This window comes from Hipposideros armiger, unplaced genomic scaffold (assembly GCF_001890085.2).
Source record: "Hipposideros armiger isolate ML-2016 unplaced genomic scaffold, ASM189008v1 scaffold_518, whole genome shotgun sequence".
Classification (NCBI taxonomy): Eukaryota; Metazoa; Chordata; class Mammalia; order Chiroptera; family Hipposideridae; genus Hipposideros; species Hipposideros armiger.
In genome coordinates this window covers 187,989-211,329 of record NW_017731868.1, presented here as the reverse complement: position 1 = coordinate 211,329, position 23,341 = coordinate 187,989, and the positions used below count along the sequence as shown (strand labels likewise).

At 38.3% G+C, this 23,341-nt stretch overlaps 1 protein-coding gene across 2 annotated transcripts in view; it reads right to left on the bottom strand.

Moving 5' to 3' along the window:
* The window catches only part of LOC109396381 (constitutive coactivator of PPAR-gamma-like protein 2), a 226,141-nt gene that overhangs the window by 18,154 nt on the left and 184,646 nt on the right, over positions 1-23,341 (bottom strand). For both annotated transcript variants that reach the window (XM_019668137.1, XM_019668139.1), the window contains one exon: positions 22,503-22,752. In XM_019668137.1, coding sequence (XP_019523682.1) covers positions 22,503-22,752 — 250 coding nt within the window. The remainder of the gene's footprint in view (positions 1-22,502; positions 22,753-23,341) is intronic.

Genomic DNA, 23,341 nt, shown 5'->3' with positions numbered 1-23,341 from the left:
TGTCCCGAGGTTATATGTATATATAATTATAGTTGACATACAGTGTTATTCAACATCAGTTTCAGAAATACAATGCGTTGGTAAGGCCTCCACATCAACTATGAAGTGGACTCCCCAAAAAGGCATTGGTCCATCTGGCTCCCTAAGAAATGCTTACAACGTTATTGATTGTATTCCTTGGACTATCTTTTTCTATCCCTGAGGCCATATTACACTTTAATGTTAATTTACAATGTTCATGTCTTCCTAACCTTAATATGGTGCATGGCAGAACGGGTACACAATAAGTGTCTGCTGAACAAATGAGTCAATACCAGGATATTTAAAAGGAAATGCTAGCTCCATCTTTTAGCCAGCACTGCTCTTTTATCAGCCTTGAATTAATTATGAGACAGAGTGTGTAGGGTCCAAGGAGTCAGAGCAGTGAGAGGCTCATAAATGAGACAGAAGGAAATAATGATTATTAAATCAACCAATATTTAGTGATGCTTATCATATGCTGTTTCTTGAATTATATGATTCCATTGGGGGATTTTTACAGCATTACTAACTTCCCAAGGAAGTTCCTCAATCTCAATGACAAGATGATCTCTTTATTATTACTATTAGTATGTACATTATTATACATACTATATTCAAGAATTGTATATTACATTATAATATATGCAGCAAACAAGTTACTCATAGGAACAACATTTACTAAATTCTTCTTGTATTCTAGATACCTTGGCAGGAACTTACATACATAGAAAATAGTAGCAAAGAATACAGGCTTGGAGTCTGACATACTTGATTTCAATCTGGATTCCATGAATTCTTTTCTGTGTGACTCTGGGCAAATGCCTTAACCTCTAGGGGCTTTAGCTCACTCATCTCTAAAATAGGGATAATACTGCCTATATCTCAGAAGGTTGTAATGAGGACAAAATGCATGTAAAAGCACTTAGCATACTACCTGGTACAGCAGCAAAATTGATTACCATTTGTAACTGAGCCACGTAAAGGTACAATCCTTCCTTTACTATTTGGTGAAACCCTCATACATATATTAAATTCTCACTTACAAGGATCTATTCCTACTCTATTTATTCTATGTTTATTTCTCATGCCAGTGACATACTGACTTAAATTTTAAATATGTTTTAATATTTGGTAGTCTCCCCTTTTACTCTTCTTTTAATTTTTTAAATATTTTTATTAAAATATAGCTAACATACAATATTATGTTAGTTTCAGGTGTATATCATAGTTATTCAACAGTACCCACCTGGCATTATCCATAGTTATTATCGTATTATTGATTATACTTCCTATGCTAAATAAGTGATCACCATGATAACTCCAGCAAACATCTGACACTGTACCATGCTATCACAATATTATTGATATTTCTATGCTATATATTACATACTTATATATTTTATGTCTAAAACTTTGAACCTCTTATTCATCTTTATCTTCCACCCCCTTTTTAATTTATCAATTAGAGTTGACATTCAGTATTATTTTATATTAGTTTCAGGTGTACAGCATAGTGGTTAGACATTTATATAATTTACAAAGTGATCCCCTTGACTAGTATTCACCTGGCACGATACAGTTTTTATAATACCATATTATTGATTATATTTCCTAGACTTTACATCCTCATGACTATTTTGTAACTACCAATTTGTATTTCTTAATCCCGTCACCATTTTTACTCTGCCCCCAACTCCCTTCCCATCTATCAGCCCAGTAGATCTAGTACCCATTTGAAACCATACACAGTTATTACATTATTGACTATATTCCTTATGCTATACCTTACATCCTCATGACTACTGCGTAACTAATTTGTACTTTTTAATCCCTTCCCCTTTTCACCTATGCCCAACTCCCTCCACTCTGGCGTCCATCAAAATGTTCTCTGAATCTATGATTAATAGTTCGTTTCTGTTTCATTTACTTATTCTGTTCTTTAGATTCCACTTATAAGTGAAATCATATGACATTTGTCTTTTGCTGTCTCGCTTACTACGCCCAGCACAATACCCTCTAGGTCCACCCATGCTGTCACAGATGGCAACATTTCATTCCTTTTTACAGCTGAGTAATATTCCATTGTATCTATATACCACCTCTTCTTTATCCATTCATACATTCATGGACACCCAGGTTGCCTTTATATCTTGGCTTATATAAATATTGCTGCAATAAACATATGGATGAGCATGTCCCTTCAAAGTAGCATTTTGGGTTTGTTCAGATAAAAACCCAGAAGTGGGAGTGCTAGGTCCTTCTTTGTCTCTTGCTATAGTCTTTGTTTTAAAGTCTGTTTTGACTGGTATAAGTATTGTTACCCCAGCTTATTTGTTTGTTTCCATTTTCATGAAATATCTTTTTCCATCCCTATAATTTCAGTCTGTGTGTCCTTCAATCTGAAATGAGTCTCCTGTATGCAGCATACGTAAGGGTCTTCTTTTCTTATCCATTCAGCTCCCCTATCTTTTGACTGGAGTATTAAATCCATTTCAATTGAAAGTAATTGCTGATAGGTATGTAGTTATTGCCATTTTATTATTCATATATATATTTGTATTAAAGAAGTCCCTCTAATATTCCTTGTAATACTGGTTTGGTGGGGATGAACTCCTTCAGATTTTACTTGTCTGGGAAGTTCGTTATCTGTCATTTGATTCTAAATGATAGCCTTGCTGGGTAGTCTTGGATATACATTCTTGCTTTTCATCACATTGAGTCTTTTGTGCCAATCCCTTCTGGCTTGCAAAGTTTCTGTTGAGAAATCAGCTGATAAGTCTTATGGGAGCTCCTTTGTAGGTAATAACTGCTTTTCTCTTGCTGCTTTTAGGATTCTATGTCCTTAACCTTTGAAATTTTTATTATGATGTGTCTTGGTGTGGGCCTGTTTGGGTTAATTTGTTTGTGACTCTGCACTTCCTGGGTTTGTATATCTATTTCCTGCGCCAGGTTAGGTACATTTTCTGTCATTATTTCTTCAAATTGGTTTTTAATTCCTTGCTCTCTCTCTTCTCCTTCTGTTACCCCTTTAATGTGAATGTTTGTATGCTTGAGGTTGTCCCAGAGTCCCCTTAAACACCTCTCAATTTTGAGTGTTCTTTTTTCTTTTAGGTGTTCTGATTGGGTGTATTCAGCTACATTATCTTCTAAATTGCTGATTTGATCCTCTGCTTCATCTAATCTGTTGATTCCCTGTTTTCTTCATTTCAGTTATTGTACTCCTTATTTCTGATGTGTGCTTATGTTTTCTATCTCAATTTTTATGTTTCCTATCTCTTTGTTGAAGTTCTTCCTGGGATCACTGAGCATCCTTATAACCAGTATTTGGAACTCTGTGTGTGGTAGATTAATTATCTCCATTTTGTTTAGTTCTTTTTCTGGAGCATTGTTTTGTTCTTTTATTTGGGATGTTTCTTTGTCTCCCCATTTTGGCTGCCTCCCTGTGTTTGTTTCTATGCATTATGTAGTGCTGCTATGGCTCCCAGTCTTAGTAAAAGTGGCCTTATGTCGTATGTGTGCTGTGGGGCTCAGTGGCACAACCTTCCTGGTCACTTGAGCCATGCACTCCAGGTTGTGTCCCTTGTGTGGGTTCTGTGTGCACTCTTGTAGTTGAGACTTGGTTGCTATTTGCACATAAATGGGGGGGATTGACCCTTGGTCTCACTGGTTGTGAGGACTGGCCTTGACTACAGTGGAGGAGTTGTGGTGCAGGGGCTGACCCTACAGAGTAGGATCTGCCTCAGCAGGACTCTGGGGCCTGCCCAATTTGCCCCTTGGGTGTGTCGTGGTGGCTGGGTGATGCTCCAGTTTGTTTCAAAGCTGGCTCCTGGGGGCACCAGCCCCAGGGCCACCTGGCAGAGGACCTACTGCAGATCAAGTTCAGCCACAGCTCGTGCCTGACCTGGAGCCACCTGGCAGGTGCCACAAAGAAATCTGCAGATGGCTGCCACTCGTGCTGTGCTTGGAAGCGCCTTGAGAGGCCAAGCCACAAACCAACGCTGTATGCCGCTAGTGCTGAGCTTAGGGATGCTCAGCCAGAGGTACAAGACACGCTCAAGCTAGATGCTGCTTGTCTGGGTTTTACAAACCTTTGAGAGATACTAGGTAAGGCTACAGAATGAGCCAATGCAGGCAGTTTGTACGAAAAAGCTACTGGATGCTGCTTGGGTGTGCCCCAAAGTTGGGCAGGGCGGGTTCTCGAATCACGAATGCATGTTAAATGAGTGGTATGGTGATAGAGACTCAGGTATGGCAGCCACCTGTGTCTGCACACTGGGAACGGGGAGGGCTCATCAAAGAAACAATGGCTTCCGCCAGTTCTTCCTTCCAGGAGAAAGCTGCCCCTTTCACCCCTGTCCTCAAGCCAGACAGCTCAGTTCTCCACATGTCCCTGCCACCTCTCCAGCCGCTGACCCAGTGCTGGAACTCAGTCAGTGGTTCTGGTGGTAAGTCCATGCGCCGTCCCATTTAGAGTAGTTCCTGGAACTCCCTCCACTCTCTGTCTCACTCAAGTCACAATCTCCGTTGATTTTCACAACCAGAAATTATGGGGACTTTTCTCCCCAGCACTGGAACCTGGGGCTGGGGAAGGGCTGGGACCCCTCGCTCCTCTGAGGGAACCTCTGCAGCCGACATCTCTCTCCCAATTTTTGAGGGTCACAAGGAGCTGTGGGACCAGCCCGTCTTGAATCTCTGTGCCTCTTACCAGTCTCGAGGCTTCTTCTGCATGTCCTTAGTTGTAGGGCTTCAGTTCAGCAAAATTTTAGACGACTCTCAACTCTGGTTGTTTTGTAGTTTAGCTGTAATTTTGATGTGGTCATGACAAAGGTAAGTACAGCATTTACCTACTGAGTCATCTTGACCAGAAGCCCATTTAGACTTTTACTCTGATTACAAAAGTTCAAGTTCATTCTCATTCAGAAAATGTAAAAAAAGCAAAGAAAAGTATAACAAAAATGAAAAACAAAATTAAAATAATTTATACTCATCATTCAGACATAACCATGGTCGTGATTGTTTTGGTTTTGGCTTCTTTCTTCCTAGCAACTCAAATTTCATTTTTTTTCTCTTTTTTCATACTACAAATATTGTATATATCGAGAGTTGCATCTTGTTTTCCACTCAACATTATACTATAAGAACTTTTCATTCATCACTTTTCAAAAACATGGGTTTTTTTTTAGCTGAGCCATCCTGCCACCTGTTGGCAGCTCGGTGGCAGCTCAGCTCAGGCTGGGCCTCGAACCGCTGTTGTTCAGAGCTTGCACTCTTGATTTTTAATAACTGCATATTCATCATATAAGTTTACAAAACTGTTTTCCAGACCAGTTTGTCCTACCTCCCAACAGTGTGTCAGCACAGATTATCACTAATCTTTGATGTCTTAATGGGCAAAAATATCTCTTGCTATTTAAATTTCTGTCTCTTTGATTGCTAATGGTAAGGTTGTATATTTTTTCCACATACTTATTTACTTCTGACTGGTCTATGTCTATCATAGACATATCAGTTAATTTGCTTGTTCTGTCTACACCTACACCTCAGATAATTTAAAGCCCCATCTTTATAATAGTAACAGCTATTTGGACATAGGGCACACAGCTGATCCAAGTAAAATTAATCCATGGCTTGCCAGAGTCTTGAGAATTTGAGGTAAGAGATTCAGAGTTTGGTGAAACAGACAAGTGGAAAAAAGAGCTACACAGGCTATGAGAGTAGCAGTCTCGGTTCCGGCCTTTCCAGCATCATTCCCTGTGTGCAGCACTTTTCTTTCATATCTTGGATAACTGAGACACCTGTTGTATCTTTACAATAAAATAGCCAGAGCATTTGTAATTTCTTGTAAACAAATGAATCTGATGACTGTCATTTACCCAATTTTGTTTCGCAGTGCCAGCATTTAAAAGCCGTTATATATTGAGAATATTGACATAATTTCTGTCCTAACTTGCAAATAGTTTCCCAATTTATTATTTGTCTTTTAATTTCATGTATTGCGGCATACAGATCCATTCATAGTTACTGATCTTTTTAAGTCTTCCTTTTTGGAGGCAGAGTGCCTCAAGTCTTTCTTCTTTCTTTAACATTACTCAATTTTTAAAATGAACTTTTACATACCATAAAACTCATCCAGTTAACTGTACAATTTAATGATTTTTAGTAAATTTATAATTATACAACTATCACCACAATTGAGTTTTAGAATATTTGCACTGCCCCAAAAAGATCCGTCATGCCCATGGGTAGTCACTCCCCATTCCCACTCCAAGGCAACCACTAATCTACTTTTAGAGGTATCTCTATAGATTTACCTTTTTGGGCACTTCATATAAATGGAATAACATCATGTGTGGTCTTTTGTGTCTGGCTTCTTTCCTTGATATAACTTGAACATCTTTTCATGTGTTAATTTGCCATTGCATATCCTCTTCAGTCTGTTTATGTTTTTTGCCCTTTTACTAATTGGATTGTTTGTTTTTTACTGTTGTTTTTTTTAAAGATTTTTATTGGGGAATTGGGGAATGGGAACAGCGCTGGGGAATTGGGGAAGGGGAGCAGACAAGTTGCTGTCCTTTTGTTCTTCAGTCTAGTTGTGGAGGACGTTGCTTCACTGGCCCAAGTTGGCACCATCATTGCGTTCTTCCCAGGTGAGGCAGATCAGTCGCCGGCTTCTGGACAGCCGCTCACGGTAGCTGCTGGCCGCTCACGCTGGCTGCTGGCTATACACGGTAGCCCATGGCAACCTACTGCAGCAGGGGCTGCAGCCTACACCATCACCGGCGACTCACAGCAGCCCAGCTTCAAGTTGAGCTGTTGTTCAGCTTCTTAGCTGTAGAGGGCAGTGTCACTGGCCCTCATATGTGGGATCTGAACCGGCGCCATCTGGCGTCCCAAGCCAGCCCTTAGCCAACACACCACTCGGCTGGCCCTTACTGTTCAGTTTTGAGAGCTCTATATATTCTATATACTAGTCTTTTGTTGGATATGTGGTTTCCTAACCTTTTCTTCTAGATTGTAGCTTGTCTTTTCATCCTCTTTATATGTGTTTTCAATGGGCAAAAGCTGTTTGTTTTTTGGCTTTAAGATTTTATTGAGGAATTGGGGGAGGGGAACAGCACTGGGGAATCAGGGAAGGGGAACAGACAAGTTGCTGTCCTTTTGTTCTTCAGTCTAGTTGTGGGGGACATCGCTTCACTGGCCCAGGTTGGTATTATCATTGTGCTCTTCCCGGCTGAGGCAGATCGGTCGCTGAACACTGGTCGGCCACTCATGAAAGCTCACACCAGCTGCTGGCCAGCCCCACTGCAGCCTACCCCGTCGCCTGATGATGGCAGCCCAGCTCCAGGTCAAGGCATTGTTCACCATCTTAGCTGTAGAGGGTGCAGCGTCACTGGCCCTCATGTGGGATCCGAACTGGGGCCCTGCTGCTCAGAGCTGATGTCCCAAGCCAACTCCTAACCAACGCGCCACTTGGCCAGCCCGACAGGCAAGTTTTTAGTTCCAACGAGGCGCAATTTGTTGACTTTTCCTTTCATGGACTGTGCTTTTGGTGACAGGACTAAGAATTCTTTGCCTAGCTATAGCTCCTGAAGATTTTCTATTTTTTCCTAAAAGTTGTATAATGTTATATTTAAGTCTATGACCCATTTTGAGTTCATTTGTATAGGGTGTAAGGTTTAAGTCAAGTTTCATTTTTTTGGCCTATGAATGTCCAGTTGCTGCAGAACCATTTGTTGTAAAGGCCATCCTTTCTCCACTGAATTGTTGCTGAAACTTTGTCAAAAATCAGTTGAGCATATTTGTGTGGTTCTATTTCTGGGTTCTTTATTTTGTTCCATTGACCTACACATTTATCCCATAGCAAATACTCCCACTGTCTTGATTTCTTTAGCTACATCCTAAGCCTTAATGTTAGGTAAAAGTTGGATCCTACACTTTCTTTTTCAAGATTGTTTTAGCTATTGTAAGAGTCTGTGCCTGTCTATATAAATTTTAGAATAAGTTTGTCTATGTCCACAAAAAAACTTGCATTAAGCCTACAAGAATTGCGTTAAACATACAGATCAATTTGAGGAGAAATGACAAATTCACTATCGTAAGCCTTCTAGTCCATAAACTCTTTGATTTCTTTTATCACCATTTAGCATAATGATTTTCAGATTGATTCATGTTCTGGCATGCATCAGTAGATTGTTTGATTTTAATACTTCACTGATAGACATACCACATGTTTATATCTATCTACCAGTTGATAGATATTTGAGTTATTGCCACTTTTTGACTATTACGAATAATGCTTCTATGAACATTCATGTGCAAGTCTTTGTGTGGACATATATTTTTAATGCTCTTGCGTAGATACCTAAAGAGTGAAATAAATCGTCATATATTTATGTTGAACCTTTTAAGAAAATGCCAAACTAATCTCCAAAGTAGCTGTACCACTTTAAGTTCCACAGCCTGACCTATATTTGTCATCATCTAACTTTTTTATTATAATCGTTTTAACTGAGTCAAGTGGTTTATTTCATTGTGGTTTAAACTTGCATTTCCCCAATTATTACTGAAGTTGAAAATCTTTTCATGTGCTTATATTCCAATCCTCTATCTACTTTGGTGAAATGTCCATCCACATCTTTTACTTATTTTTAAATTGGGTTATTTGCTTTCCTATTAGTTGCAAGAGTTCTTTGTATATTCTGAATTCAAGTCCTTTATCAGATATATGATTTGAATATATTCCCTCCAGTCTGTGGCTTATCTTTTCAGTTTTTTAATGGTGGCTTTTGAAGTACACAAGTTTTTTATTTTGATGAAATCCATGTTCCTTTATTTAGTGGACTGTGCTTTGGCTATTATATGTAAGAAAACTTCACCTAACCTCAAATCATGAAAATTTTCTCCCATAAGTCTCACAGTTTTAACTGTTTCATTTTGGTCTGTGATCCATTTTGAATAATTTTTGTATATAGTGTGAAGGATCTAAATTCATCATTTTTACCAAGTTAGGTCAAGTTGGTTGACAATGTTGCTCGAGTCTTCCATATTTTGGCTGACCTTCTGTCTAGTTGTTCTATCCATTATTGAGAATAGTGTATTGAAGTTTTCAACTATTATTGTTGAAATGTCTACTTTGCTCTTAAATTCTATCAGTTTTTGCTTCATGTATTTTGGGGTACTGCTAATAGGAGTACGTGTTTATAATTGGTATATCTTACTGATAAATTGACCCTTTTATCACTATAAAATGTTATTATTTGTCTATAGTAGCATTTACTTGTCTTAAAGTCTATTTTGTCTGGTATTAGTATTAGTATAGGCATTTCAGTTCTCATATGGTTATTGTTTGCATGATACATTTTTCTATTCTTTTCCTTTCAACCTATTTGTATCTTTGAATCTAAAGTATAACTCTTGCAAATATCTCATGCTTTTCATAGTGTTCAATCTATTTACATTTGATGCAGTTGTTATAGGCTTCATACCTTTTTTTGCTTTTATGTTTGTTCCTGTTTTCCTTCCTTCTATTGGGTTAAAAAGATGTTCTCCAGTGAAGTATTTTAATTCTTTTGTTGGGTTTTAATTATATTTTTAGTTATTTTCATAATGGCTGCTCTATGGATTACAATATACATCTTAACTTACACACTACTTCAAATTAATACTAAATAATTCCAGTAGCATGTATAAACTCTGTTGCACTATAGTTCTCTTCTTTCTTCCCTCCATTGTGCTATTATTGTCATGTATATTATACCTTTATTCTAAATCCAACACACAATTTTATAATTGATATACGCAATTTTCATTTTAATTAGTTAAGTAAATAAATGACAAAAATATATTTATGCCACTTTTTATATTTGCCTGTTTAATTACCTTTACAGGTGGTCATTATTCATTTAGTGATAACTCCTTTCATTCTGAAGGACATCATTTCATAGTTCTTCTAAGGCAAATTGGTAGCAATAAATTCTCTTAATCTTTGGTTATCTGGGAATCTATTTTACTTTCCTTTCTACTTTACAGCTTTACTGAGATAAAATTAACATACCGTACAATTCATATATAAAAAGTATATAATTCAATTTTTTGTTTAGTACATTCACAGGACTGACTGTGCAACCATCAACCACTATCTAATTCCAGAACATTTAAATCACACCCCCCTATAAAAAAAAACTAGTATCCATTAGCAATCACTCTACGTTCACACATCCCACAAACCCCTGGCAATAAGAAATCTATGGACTTTGCCTATTCTGAACAATTCATATAAATATAACCATATCTGTCCTTTTGTGACTGGTGTCTTTCACTTAGCCTAATGTTTTTCAGGGTTCATTCATGTTGCAGCATGAGTCAATAATTAACTCCTTTTTATAGCTGAATAATACTCTGTTGTATGACTATGCCACATTTTGTCAACCTATTCATTAGCTGATGGACATTTGAGTTGTTTCCACTTTTTGGCTATTATGAATATTCCTTAACATGTTTTTGTGTGGATATATGTCTTCATTTTATGTTCTCACCAGCAGTGCTCCAATTTCTCCATATCCTCACCAACATTTATTGTCTTTTTTATTATAGCTACCCTAATGGGTGTATACTGGTATCTCATTGTAGTTTTGATTTGTACTTCCCTAGTGATTAGTGATGTTGAGCATCTTGTCATGTGCTTATTGGCCACTTGTACATCTTCTTTGGAGAAATATCTACTCAAATCTTTTGCCCATTTAAAAAACTAAATTATTTATCTTTTACTGTTGAGTTGTTAACAATTCTTTATATATTCTGGATACTAGGCCCTAATCAGACGTACAATTTGCAAATATTTTCTCCCATTCTGTGAGTGGATTGTGTTTTCACTTTCTTCACAGCATTGTCTCCAGCACACAAGCTTTAAATTGTGATCTAGTCCAGTTTATTTTCCTTTTTGTCACTTATGCTTTTGGCATCACATTTAAGAAACCATTGCCTAATCTCAAGTCATAAAGATTTACACCTGTTGTCTTCTAAGAGTTCTATAATTTGAGCGCTTACAATTAGGTCTATAATACATTTTGAGTTAATTTTTGTGTATGATGTGAGGTAGAGGTTCAACTTCATTCTTGCATTGTGCACGTCATTATCGCAGAAGTATTTGTTGCAAAGCCAATCTTTCCCCATTGAATTGTCTTGGTACCCTTGTCAAAAATCAATCAAGCATAAATGGAAGGGTTTATTTCTGGACACTCAATAGTACTCCATTAATTTATGTCTAGCCTTATGCCAGTACACCACTGTTTTGATTACTGTAGCTTTTTAGTAAATTCTGAAATTGGGAAGTATGAATCTACAACTTTCTTTTTTTCAAAATTGTTTTGGCTACTCTGAGTCCCTTGCATTTACACATTAATTTTAATGTCAGCTTGTTAATTTCTGCAAAAAAGCCATCTGGGATTTTAGAGTACCACAAATATATAGATCAATTTGGGGAGTAATGCCAGCTTAACAATCTTATATCTTTTCATTTATGAACAAGGGATGTCTTTCCATTTATTTACATCTTCTTTAACCGTAGTTTTCAATGTACAAGTCTTCTAATTCTTTTGTTAAATTTATACCTAAGTATTTCATTCTTTTTTATGTTATTATAAAAGGAGTTCTTTTCTTAATTTTATTTTTGGAATATTGATTACAAGTATATTAAAATACAGTTGATATTTGTATATTGATCTTATAACCTGTGACTTTGCTGAACTCATTTACCGGTTCTAATTATCTTTGTTTTGTACTTTTAATAAACTGTGGTAAAATATACATAACATAAAACTCACCATCTTAACCACGTGTAAGTCTACAATTCAGTGGTATTAAATTCATTCACATTGTTGTGCAACCATCACCATCATCTATCCCCATAACTTTTTCATCTTGTAAAACTGAAACTCTATAGTGATCACACAATAATTCCCCATTCTCCCCTCCTCCCAACCCCTGGCAACTACCATTATAATATCTGTCTCTATGAATTTGACTACTCTAAGTACTTCATAATAGTGGAATCATACAGTATTTGTCTTTTTGTGACTGACTTCACTTAGCATAATGTCCTCAAGGTTCATCCATGTTGTGGCAATATTGCAGAATTTCCTTCTTTTTAAGGCTGAATAATATTCCATTTTATGTATATACCACATTTTGTGTATCCATTCTTCACGTGATGGACACTTGAGTTGCTTCCATATTTTAACTATTGCGAATAATGCTGCTATGAGCATGGGTATACAAATATTTGTTTAAGACCCTGCTTTCGGGCCGGCCGAATGGCGCGATGGTTAAGAACTCGCTTTGGATGCCAGAGGGCCCCGGTTCGGATCCCACATATGAGGGCCAGTGACACTGCCCTCCAAAGCTAAGATGCTGAACAACAGCTCAACCTGGAGCTGGGCTGCCGTTGAGTCGCTGGCGACGGCGTAGGCTGCAGTCCCTGTGGCAGTGGGTTGCCATGGGCTACTGTATGTAGCCAGCAGCCAGCAGCCAGCGTGAGCGGCCAGCAGCCGCAGTGAGCGGCCGTCCAGAAGCCGGCGACTGATCTGCCTCGCCAGGGAAGAGCGCAATGATGGTGCCAACTTGGGCCAGTGAAGCAGCGTCCTCCACAACTAGATTGAAGAACAAAACGACAGCAACTTGTATGTTCCCCTTCCCCCAATTCCCCATCACTGTTCCCATCCCCCCAATTACCCAATAAAAAAATCTTTAAAAAAAAAAAAAGACCCTGCTTTCAATTTTTTTGAGTATATACCCAATAGTGGAATTGCTGGATCATATGACAATTCTATTTTTAGTTTTTGTGAGAAACTGCCATACTGTTTTCCACAGCAGCTGTACAATTTTATATTCCCACCACCAGTGTACAGGGTTCCAATTTCACCACATCCTCACCAACATTTGTTATTTTCTTATCTTTTGATAGTGGCCATCCTAATGGGTGTGAGGGGGTATCTCATTGTAGTTTATTTATTTATTATTATTTAAAGGGGGGGGCGCAGCTCACAGTGGCCCATGCAGGGATCGAACTGGCAACCTTGGTGTTATCAGCACCATACTCCAATGAACTGAGCTAACCGGCCACCCCTGTAGTTTTTTTTAAAGGAGGTGACATTTGTTTATAACATGTTTCAGGTGTGCAACATTCTACGTTTCCCTAATGATTAGTAATGCGGAGCATATTTTCATGTGCTTATTTGCCATTCGTATATCTTCTCTGGGGAAATGTCTATTCAAGTCCGTTGCCCATATTTGAATTGGGTTTGCTTTTTTCTTCTTGCTTTTTTTTCTTTTTAAGATTTTATTGGGGAATTGGGGGAGGGGAACAGACAAGTTGCTGTCCTTTTATTCTTCAGTCTAGTTGTGGAGGACGTCGCTTCACCCCGGGTGAGGCAGTCGCTCGCCAGCCATTGGATGGCCACTCACGGCTGCTGCTGGCCAGCCCCACTGCAGCCTACGCCATCGCTGGCGACTCACGGCAGACCAGCTCCAGGTCGAGCTGTTGTTCATCATCTTAGCTGTAGAGGGCGCAGTATCACTGGCCCTAATGTGAGATCTGAACCGGGGCCCTGCTGCTCAGAGCTGCCGTCCCAAGCCAACTCCAACGCACCACTCGGCCAGCCTTGTTTTTTTCTTCTTGAATTTTAGAAAAGTTCTGTTCATATTCTGGATGTTAATCCCTTATCAGATATATGATTTGCAAATATCCTCTCCCATTCTGTGGGTTGCCTTTTTACTTTGTAGATAGTTTCTTTGATGCACAATTTTTTTAAATTTTCATGAAATCCAGTTTGTCTATTTTTTCTTGTTACCTGTTCTTTTGATGTCATATCCAATAAATCATCGCCAAATCCAATGTTATGAAGCTTTTGTTCTGTTTTCTTCTAAGAGTTGTATTGTTTTAAATCTTACCTTTAGGTCCTTCATCCATTTTAATTCTTGTATATGGTGTTACGTGAGAGTCTAACTTCATTCTTTTGCATGTGGATATACAGTTTTCCTATCACCATTTGCTGAAAAGACTCTCCTGTCCCCATTGAATGGTCTTGGCACCTTTCTCAAAAATCATACATGAGGATTTATTTCTGGGCTCTCTATTCTATTCCATTGGTTTATATATCTGTCTTTATACCAATACCATACTTTTGATAACTATAGCTATGTAGTAAGTTTTGAAATCATGAAGTGAGTCCTCCAGTTTTTTCTTTTTCAAGATTGTTTTCACTATTCAAGGTACCTTGAGATTCCATATGAATTTTAGGATAGGTTTTTCTATTTCTGCCAAAAAACATTATTGGGATTTTAGTAAGGATTGCATTGAATCTGTAGACCACTTTGAGTAGTATCAATATTTTAACTATATTAGAGTCTTCAAATCCATGAACATGGGATGTGTTTCCATTTATTTCTGTCTTTATTTCCTTAGCAACATTTTACAGTTTTCATTGTATAAGTCTTTCACCTCCCTGGAGAAGTTAATTCTTAAGTATTTTACTCTTTTTGATGCTTTGGTAAATGGAATTGTTTTTGTAATTTCCTTTTCAGGTATTTTTTTATTTTTCATGCATAGAAAAGCAACTGATTTTTTGTGTATTGTCTGTTAGCCTATTTTGCTGATTTATTAGTTCTAACAGCTTTTTGGGTGGAATCTTTAGAGTTTTATACACATAAGATCATATCTTTTATTTCCCTGTCGATCTTCTGCATAGTTCTATCAATTTTTGAAAGTGGGGTATTGAAATCTCTAATTACTACTGAATTGCCTGTTTTACCCTTCACTTCCATCAGCTTTCACTTCATGTATTTTTGGACCCTTTTGTTAAGTTCATGTATTTATAATTATCATAGCTCCCTGATGAATGGACCCTTTTATCATTATAAAATGTCCCTTCTTGTCACCAGTAACATTTAATTGTCTTAATGTTTATTTTGTCTGGCATTAGTACAGCCACTTCAGTAATCTTATGGTTGCTGTTTGTATGTATATCTTTTTCTGTCCTTTTACTTTCAAACTGTTTGTATCTTTGAATCTAAAGTATGTCTCCTGTAGACAGCATATAGTTGAATTTTTTCTTCTTATATAATCTAACAATTGAATATGCTTTTAAATTCGCTTGAATTTGATATTATTACTGATATGGTAGATTTGCATCTGTCATTTTGTTTTTACATGTCTAATGTGTTATTTGTTACTCTATTTCGTTGTCTTCTTTTAAGTGCACATTTCCAATGTAACATTCTAATTACTGTAATAATTTTTAAATTATATTTTTAGTCATTTTCTCTAGGGTTTATAATATACATCTTAATATTATCTCCCTTGAAATATATACTAACTTCATTCCAGTGAAATATCAAAACTTTATTCTTATATAGCTCTATTTCCTCCCCTTTTTTTTGTGGTATTATTGCTATACATGTTGTTACCTCTACACAAACCCAAGAATATTGTGTTGTAATTATTACCTTATATAATCTTATTTATTTTAAAGAAGCTGAGAAAAGGGGAGGAAGTATATATTTATAGTTTTTGTTGTATTAAACCTAATTATTTCTGGTTTTCTTCTTGTAGATTAACGACTTGGTGTCATTTTTTTTTATTACTCCAATACATCTTTGTTCCCATACACCTTCTTTTTGTTCATATTGTCAAATATATTTCTATACGTTATAGGGTCAACAATATAAGTATATACACATCATTTGATATAACTACTTTTTAAATACTTTTTTAAGAGAAAAAAGAAATATATAATTATTCTGTCCTTTATAGTTATCTACATAATTACCGTAATTTATTGGTGTTGTTTTTTTTATGTGCATTTGAATTACTGTCTATTGTCACTTGCTTTCAGCCTACAGAACTTCCTTTAGGATTTCTGAAAAGGCAATTCTGCTAGCAACACATTCTCTCAGTTTTTCTTTATCTTTGAATGCCTTTATTTCACCTTCATTTTTGAAACATAGTTTTACTGGAGATAAGATTAGCAACTGAGAGTTTTATATTTCAGCACATCACATTATGCTGTTCCACTACTTTCCGGTCTACATTGTTTCTGATGAAAATCAAATCTTTGTGGTTCCCTTGCATGTGATGAGTTATGTTTTTCTTACAGCATTCAAGATGCTCTCTTTGGCTTTGGCTTTGATCATTTTGACTATGATATGTCTTTTTATATTTATCCTATTTGGGAGTTCATTAAGTTTATTGGAGGTATAGATTAATGTTTGTCATCAAATTTGGGGAGTTTTTAATCATTATTTTTAAAACAGTTTTTCTATCCCTTTCTCTCTCTCCTCTCCTTTTGCTAGTCCCATTACATTTATGTTCGTGCACTTAATGGTGTCACACATTTCTGAGGCTCTGTTCAGTTTTCATTACTCTTGTATCTTTTGTTCTTCAGATCACATAATCTCTATTAATCTGTATTCAAATTTACTGCTTCTTTCTTCTGCCAGATCAAATCTACTGTTGATCCACGGTTGTAAAATTTTCATATCGGTTTATTGTATTTTCAAACTCCAGAATATCTACTTGGTTCTTTTTTTATAAAATATTTTATTGGGGAGGGCTGGCCAAGTGGCGCATTACAAGTTGGCTTGGGATGCCAGCTCTGAGCAGCAGGGCCCCGGTTTGGATCGCACATTAGGTCCAGTGATGCTGCTCCCTCTACAGCTAAGATGGTGAACAACAGTTCGACCTGGAGCTGGGCTGCCGTGAGTTGCCGGCGACAGCGTAGGCTGCAGTGGGCTCCTGTAAGCTACTGTGAGTGGCCGGCAGCTGGTGTGAGCTGCCAAGGGCCGCTGTGAGTGCCGTCCAGTGGCTGGCGACCGATCTGCCTCACCCGGTAAGAGTGCAATGACAATACCAACATGGGCCAGTGAAGTGATGTCCTCCACGGCTAGACTGAAGAACAAAAGAACAGCAACTTTTCTGTTCCCTTCCCCCAATTCCCCAATAAAATATTAAAAAAAAAAAGATTTTATTGAGGAATTGGGGGAGGAGAACAGCGCTGGGGAATCGGGGAAGAGGAATAAACAAGTTGCTGTCCTTTTGTTCTTCAGTCTAGTAGTGGAGGATGTTGCTTCACTGACCCATGTTGGTATTGTGATCATTGCACTCTTCCTGGGTGAGGCAGATTGGTCACTGGCCACTGGACAGCTGCTCACGGCGGCTCTTGGCAGTTCACACTGGCTGCCGGCCACTCACGGTAGCTATGGCAGCCCACTGCAGCAGGGGCTGCAGCCTACCCATTGCTGGTGACTCACAGCAGCCCAGTTCCAGGTCAAGCTGTTGTACACCATCTTAGTTGTAGAGGGTTCAGCGTCACATGTGAGATCAGAACCAGGGCCCTGATGCTCAGAGCTAGCATCCCAAACCAAATCTTAACCAACGTGCCACTCAGCCGGCCCAGCCCCTGGTCCTTTTGGTTTGATCCTCCTCCCAGTTGTGGAAACTCCTTCTTACACATGAGCTGTGGTGGGGATGACTGGGACCCTAAGTATCCTAGGCATGCTGCCCCTGTTAAGAGCTTCTGCCCTAAGTAGAGGTTGGCTGGGTGATCCTCTCTACCATGCCTACGGGACACAGTCCTGGGGTCAATGAGAAATGGCAGTATTCTATACCCAAGATGAAACCATAACCCAAGCATGGGAGCTGAGGAGAAGAAGCCCGTCTTCCTGGCTATATATGTTGGAGGGTTAAATGATTAACAAGATTTCCACTAGTTAAATGGTAATTCTGCTGGGGAGAGGTTTTTCCTACCTTCTTACTGTGTCCTCCTGGAAGTCCCACCCCTTGTCTTCCTTTTTTCTCATGGTAAAATATACATAAAATAATATTTACCACTTTAATAATTTTTAAGTGTATAGTTCAGTGGCATTAAGTACATTCACATGGTGCACCATCACCAACCATCTCCAGAACTTCTTCCCCACCTGAAACTCATACCTATTAAACACTAACTCCCAATTCCCACCATTTTACTTTCTATCTTTGAATTTGATTACTCTAGATACCTCGTGTAAGTACAATTGTACAATATTTGACTGGCTTACATCACTTGCAAGTCTTGTAATTTTTTCTTGAAGATTGAACAGTTTTGTTGGACACTGAACAGCTTTGATAATATATTGTAGCGACTCTGGACTTTTCACTACTACTGCTGCTGCTTTTTTCTTTGTTTGTTTAGTGACATGCCTGGACCAAATTTGAGTCTGTCTCTCCCTCAGTATGTGGCCACTGATGTCCCTGCTCAGATTTTAATTTTTAATTTTTCTTTGCATTTTTAAGCCTGGCTTCCTTGGAGTCTCTCTTGGATCAGCACAGCTTATTATTCAGCCAATGATTAGGCAAAGGTTGTGCAGAAACATCTTGAGCCAATGAAGCTTCCATTTTTGCCAAGGGGATCTATGTCAGGTTGGGGCATACATTAAAAATTCAGGCAGTTTGTGGGGCATGCCGAGTGGCTAAGTTGGTTAAGAACACCAGCTTGGAGCAACAGGTCGCCAGTTCGATTCCCACATGGGCCAGTGAGCTGCGCCTGAGCTGAGCTGCCAACAGGTGGCAGGGTGGCTCAGCTGGTGAGAGCACGTGCTCCTAACAACAATGTTGCCGGTTGACTCCTGCATGGGATGGTGGGCTATGCCCACCTGCACCTAAGATTGGACACGGCACCTTGAGCTCAGCAGCCGCGAACGGCCGATGAGCAGCCAGTTGACGACTGGACTTGGAGCTGAGCTATAAGATTGAAGGACAACAACTTGACTGTTCCCCTTCCCCAACAAAATCTTAAAAGAAAAAAATTCAGGCAGTTTGTAAGCTGGCTTTTAACTTTGACCTTGTACAGGTCTCATGTTCAGCCACATATGAGTATGTAATGGGGACTCTTTGCATTCTCTCCTGAGTGTGTATGCAGCCCTGCATATGTATACAGCCCTCCAGATTCCCAAGACTATACGGGAGTTTATCTCCCTTTTTGGCTGCCTATTGCCCAGCTCTCCCAATTAAATTTTTGGTGTGGTGTATTTCAGCCACAGGGCAACTGAAGTGTTTGCCTTCTCTGATTGTTTGCCATTGTTTTTTCTATCTCCTTGGGCTTGAGGCTTCTTTATTTATTTTCATTTTAAAAATCCCTTCCTTGTCTCAAGGTCAGTTAAATCATTGCTTAGTTTTTATCCTGCCTTTTATATTTTTTCTTTACATTTATCTTTATAATCAATCCATCTGGAATTTATGTGAGGAAAGGCTCTAACTTGATGTTTTCTCCCCAAATACAATTTTCTCAACAATTATTTAAAAATTCATTTATTTGTCATTGATTGTGAAGCTTCCTTTAGTATATTTTAAGTTATGTGTCTAGGGTCTTATTCAGTATTATCTGCTCTAAAACACTGACCTGTCAATTTCTGTGCCAATGTCACATGATTTTAGTATAAGTTTATAATACATTTTGGTATTTTTTGGTTTCAGCCAAGACTCCTCTTACTGTTCTTTTAAAAAAGGTTCCAAGCTATTCTTGTTCATTTGCTTTTACCAATGAACTTTAGAAATATTCTGTCAAGTGAACAAAAACTAGTTCTTATATGTCTTTACTCTTTATATATCAGGATGGCACGTGGTTAACTTAAATACCCTATTATCTGCTGCTTCTTAATAAAATTGTTTCTCAAAAGAGACTCAACGTCACCCATGGATCTAGAGGAGTGACCTTGTCCAAATTACATGTTCTTTTTCTGGAAAACGGTTGAGATTTGAATTAACCTTTGCTAGAAAAGAGACAGCCATGGTGCATGACTCTCCACATTGAACAGATCTGCGCACACGCCCCCCAGAAGCCTGACAGAGTTCCAAACTATCCTTCCCTTCTCATGGTGACTGTTATATGTGTAAAGATTCTGCCTTCCTCAAAATGTATCAACCTATCCTAGTAGACTCTCATTTCTCTAGGCCAACTGCCCAAGAGCTTCACGAACATAAGTTTTAGTCACAACTTCCCCAGCATTACTTTACTTTCTTTTACATGTAGTTAGTAGAAGCAATTTAGGAGTTTAGACTCCAGTACTCAATTAGGCCACAGTTCAGCATTTCCACCAGTGCTTACCTGAGTGCTGGGCAATGCAGTATTTAGGATAAGTTAATCTTCTTTTAAAGTTGAAGTTTAAATTTCTGACCAGATTTTATGTTAATCTTTAAAACTACATTATTGTACCATTCTGTCTGTTAAAAAATATAGGAGGCGGCCGAGTGGCACGTTGGTTAAGAGCTGGCTTGGGACGCCAGAGGGCCCCGGTTCAGATCCCACATATGAGGGCCAGTGACACTGCCCTCTACAGCTAAGATGCTGAACAACGGCTCAACCTGGAGCTGGGCTGCCGTGAGTCACCGGCGACGGTGTAGGCTGCAGCCCCTGCTGCAGTGGGTTGCCATGGGCTACCATGTGTAGCCAGCAGCCAGCGTGAGTGGCCAGCAGCCACAGTGAGCGGCCGTCCAGAAGCCGGCGACTGATCTGCATCACCCAGGAAGAGCGCAATGATGGTGCCAACTTGGGCCAGTGAAGCAACGTCCTCCACAACTAGACTGAAGAACAAAAAAACACAGCAATTTGGCTGTTCCCAATTCCCCAATTAAAAAAAATCTTTTAAAAAAAGAAATGTGGGGCCGGCCGAGTGGCGCAATGGTTTAAGAACTGGCTTGGGATGCCACAGGGCCCCAGTTCAGATCCCACCTGATATGGAAGGTGACATAAAACTATACGAAAATGTAGAAAAATATTTTTATGATCAAGGGGTAGAAAAGACTTTATCAAATAAGATCCCCAAAGCATACACTATAGAGATATAATTTGATGGGTTTGACAAAACCAAAATTAAATACTTCTTGGTTAGGGATGAAGTGTACTGATATCTGTAATATACTTGGAAACGCATCAAAAAGGATGGATAAATGGATGGCTAGAGATGGATAGTTATATAGGATAAAGTAAATATTATAAAGTATTAATTATAGAATCTAAGTGGTGGGCATATGGGTGTTTACCATACTATTTTTTTGGCTTTTCTGTATGTATGAAATAATAAAAGGCTGGTGAATATTTAACACTTTTGTTCAACAATGATTTTGTACATAAAGTTTTGAAAAACTGTGACTGGCTGGATAAGATATGTGATACACACACAGATATAGAAAAGATATTTGCTATATATGTATGTGTATAAACACACAACTGAAAAAAAAGAACCTTCAGTAATTAGCAAGAAAAACAAGTAACCTTAAAGAAAATGTGCAAGATAAATAGGCACCTCAGATAACGAGAAAACAAATGGCTAATATATATAAAATAGAAGGTCAACCTTGTCTGTAGTCGAAGAAAAGCAAATTAAGCCTTTGCTTATGCATTGTTCAGGGGACTATAAATTAGTACAGATATAATCTAGAGCAATTTGGCAATATTTGGTGAAAAGCTTATATGCATATTTTATAGGATTCAGGAATTCTACTCTGAGTATATACTTTAGATAAACTAACACAGGAACACAGAGACACAGATATCTATGAAGAAATTCCCTGCAGCATTGTTTGTAATATCCAAGAACTGGAAACAACTATCAATTGATAAATAAAATACAGTTGACCAGTGAACAACACAGGAGTTAGGTGACCACTTGCATAGTTGAAAATCCGTGTATAACTTTTAACTTCTCAAAAACTTAACTACTAATAGCCTACTGTTGACCTGAAGCTTTACCAATAACATAAACAGTTGATTAACACATATTTTGTATATGCGTTATATACTGTACTGTACAATAAACTAGAGGAAAAACATTATTAAGAAAATCATAAGAGAAAATACATTTATAGTATTTATTGAAAAAAAAATCAGCATATAAGTGGACCTGCACAGTTCAAACCTGTGTTGTTCAAGGGACAACTGTACTGATATTATTTGCTGGAACATAATCCAGCAGTCATGAGGAATGAACCATATATAAATATGGATAGATCTCAAAAATCACAGAGTGAAAAAAGTAAGAAACAGTATGACATGTACAACACAAAATACGTTTCATGTTAAAAAAGGAAAAAATATATACATACAAATGATACTATAGACTGTGCATGGATACACACGTCTAAATAAATGTATGGAAGATGACTTAGAAGGACACAGAGGAGAAGGGAACTGGATCAGGAACAAAGAGCAAAGGAGATAAAAACCAAATATAAAACCAAATATAAAAGACGAGTCATACATGCACTGATGATAACAGCGATCATAAATTAAGGAGACTATTACAGCAATCGATTTCAGTGATTCTGAATTGTAATCTAATGTAAAACAAAAGACTCCCCACCCCTAAATACTGTAAAAACACCTGATTAAAGTAAATGCCCAAAAAGTAAAAGAGAAATGAACTGGCCACCTCCCTTTCACACAGCTTACCGGAGTACACAGCACATGAGCAGCAGATGGGTGGGGACATTAGCTGGGTTGAGCATACTGGGTGTGTCTGACTTCATACAGGCCAGGAAGGCCCGCATCCTTCTGTTCTTGTCCTCAACTGCTTTGCCTAGCCAGAGCTTCTTGAGGTTTGGGCAAGTCCATTCTCGAAATGTCAGTGCAGACACCAGCTCAGGGGTTTGAGGTGACTTCCCTTTGTAGGCAGACCACTCTTTAAGGATCACTGAAGGAACTGGAAAACAGAAATTGAGGAAAAACAGGCTCTAGAGAATCTGAGCATTTCTGCAGCTGGACACAATGGACAGGATCCATCACATTTCAATATCTTTTTAACTTTTGTTGCTATAATTTTTATTGTTAGCAGTAGTAACAGAAGTAGTAAGCATTTACTATATGCTTGACATGTGTTAAGTACTTTATATATAAATGTAAATCCATTTACTCCCCAGAACAATTCTGAGAGAGAAGTATTATGACTATACTACCACAAAAAGTAGTGCTCATTTGGCAGATGAAGGAATCAAGGCTCAATGTCACACACACATTCTTAACGACTTTGAAACTTATTTCTTGAGTAGATGCACAAACCTAGGCAAGAAAAGAAGTCCAAGGAAAAATTATGTGACCACCTGGCTTCATAACAGACTATAGTACACCCCAAAAGACTTTAAAGAATTTCACGGGCCGGCCGAGTGGTGCGTTGCTTAAGAGTTGGCTTGCGACGCGAGCTCTGAGCAGCAGGGCCCCAGTTCGGATCCCACATGAGGGCCAGTGACGCTGCCCTCTACAGCTAAGATGGTGAACAACAGCTCGACCTGGAG